This window comes from Populus euphratica, unplaced genomic scaffold, assembly GCF_000495115.2.
Source record: "Populus euphratica unplaced genomic scaffold, PopEup_1.0 scaffold914.1, whole genome shotgun sequence".
Classification (NCBI taxonomy): domain Eukaryota; kingdom Viridiplantae; phylum Streptophyta; class Magnoliopsida; order Malpighiales; family Salicaceae; genus Populus; species Populus euphratica.
This window is the reverse complement of record NW_011500781.1, coordinates 81,862-88,952: the sequence shown is the minus strand read 5'-3', so window position 1 is coordinate 88,952 and position 7,091 is coordinate 81,862. Positions and strand designations below refer to the sequence as shown.

The following is a 7,091-nucleotide window of genomic DNA, read 5'->3' as shown; positions in this document are numbered from 1 at the left end:
TAGCATTAATCGAATAAGATGACTAATATAATCATGTTAACAATCTATAATCTGATTGGAACCTCCTTTGTGTGTGGTTTCCAATTCAATAATAAGAGTTTATACTATACTTGTTTGACATACCATTAGTGGAACCTCTAACCTTAACATTTGTTATTATTATTGTTTAATCCTTAAATTAATTTTCCATCTCCAAGTTCTCATCATCTTCTTCTTCTTCTCTTTCTTTATTATTATTATTATTAGTAGTAGTACTACTACTACTACTATTACTATTAATACTACTACTACTTCTACTATTACTATTAATATTACTACTACTATTACTACTACTATTGTTGTTGTTGTATTATTATTATTTATAATTTATACAATTAACCTCCTTATGGTTGAACCCTGGTCTTGCCGTGTTATTTATTACTTCGACACTCCTGCACTTGGGAGAAGACATCAATCTTTTGACCGTATCAAGGACTAAACAGTTTAAAATCATGTTATATTTTTTTAAGAGAAGTTCATAAAGAAGGAGAAGTTTACCTGCTTTATTCTATAAGGTAAGGAGATTGTAATGTTTTGAATTAAAAAAGATATGAAAAGGCAATAAAGTACTTAGAAGCTTAAATAGAAAGTATAATTAAATGAGGGGTATTGTAGTAATTGTATAAAGAGATGATAAATATAAATAAGAAGTAAAAAAAAGAAAAGAGGGATCTGAAATTTTAAGAGAGAACCGATAGTAGTGAAGTGAGAAAGAAGAAGAAGAAGAGAAAAGAGGGAAATTAGAAGGGAAATAGAAAAGAGTTGAAGAAAATAAGTTTAAATGTAAGATTTAGGTTTTTAAATGTATAAATGTGTATAATATGTTTTCTTAAACTTTAAATTTCAGTTTTGATAAATGTTAGGGTTTTGAAGATTTTATTTTTAGTTTAATTGACGAATTAATTTTAATGTTATATAGTTGATTGTTTAGTTGATTATGGAAGATTGTGATGATTTTGAGTTGTGAATTGTGTAAATGATGAATTTTGAGTTAGAAATCTAGAAAGAACAGTAGATTTTCTGTTTAAATTCTGGGTTGGAGGTTGAAGATGACAAAATTTTGATTTGGTCCTCAATTTGTGAAAATTATAGTTTAGTCCCCAAACTTTGGAGAATTACAGATTCATCCCTGAAGCATATTTCAAGATTCTAAACAGAATAAAAGATGAATTATGGGCAGAATTCCTGTGGTCCGAATAAAAGATGAATTATGGGAAGAATTCCTGTGGTCCTCCAATTTGACAAAAATTACAATTTGACCCTAAAAATTTGAAAAAAATTCCAGAATGGTCCCTAGAGCATAATGAGATATTCTGGATAGAATTAAGGATTAAATATGGTCATAATTTTAGTATAGTCATGGATTTATGATATTTTTAGTTTGGTCCTCCAATTAGATAAAAATTACAAATTTGGCCCTAAAAATATGATAAATTCCAAATTGGTCCCTAGCTATAATATTAGCATTTTTTTTTTCTGATTGATTTAATGAATAAATGAGGGTTAAATAGTGAATTATTATCAAATCTTATTATTTGTTTTATTATGGATTAGATTTTGGGAAAACTGTTTAATTTATGGATTTTTAGGAAAATAACTAGTTTAATCTAAAAATATATAGGGTTATGAAATATACCCTTCGATAAGTATATTAAATAAGTTATATGTTCTTTTGAGTCATTGTTGAATATGTCTCCTTTGTATTTAGGTAATCCTGATATTCTACCGCTAGGACGCCAGTAAGATTTTTTCGGTATCAGCTTTGAGTTCTGTTTGTTTTTGAGTCAGGTGTGTGGATAATTTTTCATATATATATAAAAATTATAAATATTTGATTTGTTAATATGAATTGGATCATGCTTCTTGATAATATGAATGTTGATTATTATCCTTATTATAATAAAACATGATCAATTGTTGAATCCGGATTCTTAATATGAACTTGTATATATTTTGAATCGACTTTTGAATTGATAGCTTCTCATTTGATTAATGACATGAGTTGAGCCTTAAGATATGAATATGTCTGTTTGATTATGATTATGATTATGATTATGAATACATGGTATGTCAGTCAAAATACCTATACTAATAGGGTAGTGTTAGTCTTTGTGCACATCATATTTGAACCTTAGTTGGTCGAGGAAGTCACCAACCTATGTGGACTGATCATCCCATAGTACAGAGCCTCATGTTCATTACATTTTGATTTCCTTACGAGTTATACCATATGATATTCTTGTTATGGCCTATTCGAGAAACCTTCTTATAAGAACCTAAAGCCATAATTGTATATATATTCTCATTGTTGTATTACCTGAAGTGTACATATTGAATGTTATCTACTTACTGAGTTGTTGAACTCACCCTCTTTTTATTTATCCGTTTCAGGCTTATAGTTTGATAGCAGGTTACTTTTGTTGGACCTTTAGAATCTACTCTTTTAGTTGTAATTTGTACCTTTTCCTTTATGTCTAGTTAGTACTCTAAAACCATGAAATTATATTAACTCTTGTATTAAGACAATTAAAATTATATTTTGAAGTTAGTTTGTTGTTAATGCCACGTTAAACTCTGATTGAGTTATTCAAAGGATAAGATTGTGTGTAAGTTTGAGTTCACATAGTTATGGAATCTTGAAGAGGAACCTTATCTATGTACCGGTCATGGATTTGGAAATCAGATTATGACAAAAGCTATAAAAGATCAGGAGACTTTGCTGCTGGAGAAGATTAAGAGATTTTGTTGTTGAAAATCTCTACTTGAAGACTAAGTCTTTAGGAATAAATCTGATTTTATTTGATTTGTTTGTTATATAATTTTTAAATTTAATAATATTTGTTTCTAACTAAAATTACATCTATATTTAAGAGAAATCTGCAATCAATAAAATCATCTTCTTTATTTTCTTTCATTTCTGCTATTATTTATGTTCATGTTCTGCAATTAGTTTAAAACAATTAACACATGTAAACATCCTGATCCGTTTAACATTTTTTCTTCTTCTAGTAGAAGAAATACTTAGAATAGTAAAATGACTCATCTTTCAGTCAGTAGTTCTTGATGGGAATTCTGCTGCTTGAGTTGTGTTGTGCCCAAGTTGAGCTATCTTTCACCACTTTAACTATGCTTGGCAGAGCATTACAGCCATAAAGAGCTATATTATATGAATTTTGTAGCATATGAAACAGGAGTTTCCTTAGGGTCATTATCATAGTTTATGTTAATCATCCGTTTCTTAGTTGTTACATGATTGCGACATATAATTTGACCGCAATTACAAAAATTTTAGTTGAAAGAGACTCAGTATTAATTATAACCATGAAAAATAGTTCTTTGACTTGGATTAAAGGGGTTTACGTGTTTTTCCTGCTGACATTAGTTGATAATATCGGTAGTCTTTACTCTGCAATTATTTGGAGGAACGAAGAAAAGTCTAGAGAAGGATGTTAATAGTCAAAATGGCCATGATGTAAGCAATGATGAAATATTACTAATGATCATACCAAGGAAGAACCTTCTATTTTATTTCATGTTATATTTTCTGTTGAAAATTTCGAAATGTCTTGCAAGACTTTTCTATTCAAGCATTTGATCAATTCAAAATTCTGAAAGTTCCACCTCTTCATTTCGGAAACTGCAAAGCAGCTACACAACACCAAATAAATCTTTCAAGAAAAAATAAGTAGATGGTTGTAGATTCTATCTCCAGAAACCATGGGATGCATGGCTTCCTCAAATCTCCCTATTCTTCAAGCTCTCTTTGCTTCTCTTCTGCTTCTCACTCCAAAAGTTTTTTCCTTTGACTGTTCTCGAACTAAAGGCTCATCATTATCTTCACTTGAGGCAAACCTTTCATGGCTTTCTCCTAATCAAGAATTTGCCATTGGATTTCAGAAACTGCCCAACGATAATGAGAACCACTTCTTGCTTGCCATTTGGTTCCATAATATACCTGAAACAACCATTGTGTGGTTTGCTCATACAAAACCAGCACCAAAAGGGTCTACTTTAAACCTGACTGATGAAGGGACGCTTGTACTCTATGATCCTCAAGGAAATAGTTTATGGGAGCCTTCAACAGGGGGCGCAAAATCCATGTGCGCTTCTATGAATGATAGTGGCAACTTCATGCTCCTGGATGGAGACAAAAATCCCATTTGGGAGACCTTCAATGAAACAACTGATACAATCTTGCCTGGTCAAACGCTTAACATGGGAAGCAATCTCACTGCTCGATATTCTCGAGAAAGTTACGCTAATGGGCGCTTCCAGCTACACTTGCAGCCGGATGGAAACCTGGTCCTTTATACTGTAACTATGCCAACTGGAGCTGCTCGTGATGCTTATTGGGCCACCGGGACAATGACTGGCAATTCTAAGTTAGTATTTAATGAGAATGGAAATATTTATGTCACAGATGGCACCCGATGGGTCTACAACCTTACCAAAAATGATGCTGGGTCGAGTCAAGATTTCTACCACATGGCAAGGATTGATTATGATGGAGTCTTTAGGCAATATCATTGCCGAAAGAGCAAAGCATGTGGCTTGAAGTGGAGTGTGGTGAAAAGATTTCCTGAAGATATTTGCTCTGCAATCCTGACGGAGGTAGGAAGCGGAGCTTGTGGCTACAATAGCATCTGTGTTGAAATAAATGAAGAACCTGATTGCTTGTGCCCAGAAAATTATTCTTACTTGAATGAATCTGCTAAAAATCAAGGTTGCAGGCCGAATTTTGAACTGCCAAGCTGCCGGCTCAATGGATGGGAATCAAACCTTGAGCTAGTAGAATTTGTTGAGTACACCAACACAGATTGGCCACTAGATGATTATGATCTTCAGATTGGAAGTGGGGTGGACTTGCAGACGTGTAAACAACTATGCCTTAATTACTGTTTTTGTACGGTTGCCATTCATAATGGTAATAGTTGTTGGAAGAAGAAGTATCCTCTGTCAAATGGAAGACGCAAGCCTAATGTGAATAGAACAGCTCTTGTGAAGGTTCCTAAAGTTAATGTTACACAGCTCTATCTCGTATCACTCCGCCAAAATAACAAGGACCAGTCGACAACGGTCCTCATTGTGTCAATACTCCTAGGAAGCTCTGTGTTCATTAATATCGTTATGACATCAGCTATTTTAATTGCCATATACTTCTCGTATCACAAGAAATTATTGAACATTTCATCGGTTTCAAGTGTTGCTTCGACGAATATTAGAAGTTATGCATACAAAGAGCTTGAACAAGCAACTGGTGGCTTCAAACAGATACTGGGCAAAGGTGCTTTTGGAACGGTGTACAAAGGTGTATTAGCATCCTATCCCAAGAGGTTTGTTGCAATCAAGAAGTTAGAGAAGTTTGAAAAAGAAGGCGAGAAGGAATTTAAGACAGAAGTTAGTGTGATTGGTCAGACTCACCACAAGAATCTAGTCCGTCTGCTTGGTTATTGCGATGAGGGGGAGCACCGGCTCCTGGTATACGAGTACATGACCAACGGTTCCTTGGCAAGCTTACTATTTGGAATCACCAGACCTGATTGGAACCAAAGAGTGCAGATTGCCTTTGGCATTGCAAGAGGCCTAATGTACTTACATGAAGAGTGTAGCACTCAGATCATCCATTGTGATATAAAGCCTCAGAATATACTCCTAGACGAGTTCTATACACCTCGGATTTCTGATTTTGGACTAGCAAAGCTCTTGGTGGCAGAGCAAACTCGAGTGGCCCGCACGAACATAAGAGGCACGGTCGGGTACTTTGCGCCTGAATGGTTTAGTAGAGCATCAATCACAGTTAAGGTTGATGTCTACAGTTTCGGTGTTCTGTTACTAGAGATGATTTGTTGCAAGTCAAGTATTGCATTTGGAATGGGAGATCAAGAGCAGACACTTATGGATTGGGTTTACGCTTGCTACTGCAAGAAGAAATTGGACGAGTTGGTTGAAAATGACGAGGATGCAAGAAATGACATGAAGAAGCTAGAGAGGTTAGTAATGGTGGCTATTTGGTGCATTCAAGAGGATGCTTCACTCAGACCATCCATGAAGAAGGTTACTCAAATGCTTGAGGGTGTTGTTGATGTTTCCGTGCCTCCCCGCCCTTCAATTTATTGTTCAACATGAACTAGATCATTCATCATTCAATTTATTGTAAACTTTATTTGGCATAATATTTTATTTACTTCTCTTTATCAAACCCGATCGGTAAGTTGATTCAATCAAAGAATCGAATCTCGAGTTACACAGATTGACCCAGGTCAATCTGAATCAATCCAAAAAAATTTAAAAAAATATTTAAAGTTTTAATATTTCATATAAAAAAATTTAAAAACAGTCTATGTGAATATAGACTATATATATTATAAATAATAAAATTTAAAAGATTATTTCAAAAGGTTTTTTATCCCATTTTGAAAAGATAATAAAAGATTATTTCAAAAGGTTTTTTATCTCATTTTGAAAAGATAATATGCTATCTTTTTAAGTTGAAATATTTAAAATATAATTTTTTTCTTGTGAACATAGAGTATATATATTAAAACTTCAAATCCCACATTAAAAACAATGACTTTTTCTTGTAAACATAGAATATATATATATATATATATATATATATATATTAAAGGACTTCAAATCTTACATTAAAAAAATAAAATATTTTTCTAATGTTTATATAGTTAATTTTGAAAAATATTAATAACCAACTAAAAAATATAAAAAAAGAGGGGTCTCTAGATAGGAGAAAAAAACATTTGAAAAAAAAAAACTCTACCAGGTTTTGCCGGATCACCCAGGTCACAGGTTGACCCGACACATTGACCGGGCTTGATCATTTTTTTTTCTCTAGCTAGTCTCTCACTTTACCTGAATTAATCCAGCTACTAAATTAATCAAGTCTCGGATCGACTTACTAGGCTACTCCAAGTTTAATAACTATGTTCCTCTTTTATTCACTATATTCTAACAGTCCTTAAAACACCTGTATGAAATCTCACTAGCGGACCTACAGTTGAGTCTGAACATCCACCTTTAAGAAATATCCAAATAAC

General features: G+C 33.0%; 1 protein-coding gene and 1 long non-coding RNA gene across 2 annotated transcripts; both read left to right on the top strand.

The window, feature by feature from the left end:
• Window positions 1-334: 334 nt before the first annotated feature.
• LOC105116360 (uncharacterized) lies at window positions 335-1,062 on the top strand. Its single transcript, XR_840514.1, has 3 exons — window positions 335-346; window positions 512-513; window positions 959-1,062. It is a non-coding gene; the product is annotated as an uncharacterized LOC105116360 (long non-coding RNA).
• A 2,515-nt stretch (window positions 1,063-3,577) lies between these two features.
• Window positions 3,578-7,014, top strand: LOC105116359 (G-type lectin S-receptor-like serine/threonine-protein kinase RLK1). Its single transcript, XM_011013682.1, has 2 exons — window positions 3,578-6,214; window positions 6,987-7,014. Exon 1 carries the CDS (start codon window positions 3,757-3,759, stop codon window positions 6,163-6,165), a length of 2,409 nt encoding a protein of 802 aa, XP_011011984.1. The 5' UTR covers window positions 3,578-3,756; the 3' UTR covers window positions 6,166-6,214; window positions 6,987-7,014.
• Window positions 7,015-7,091: the final 77 nt, after the last annotated feature.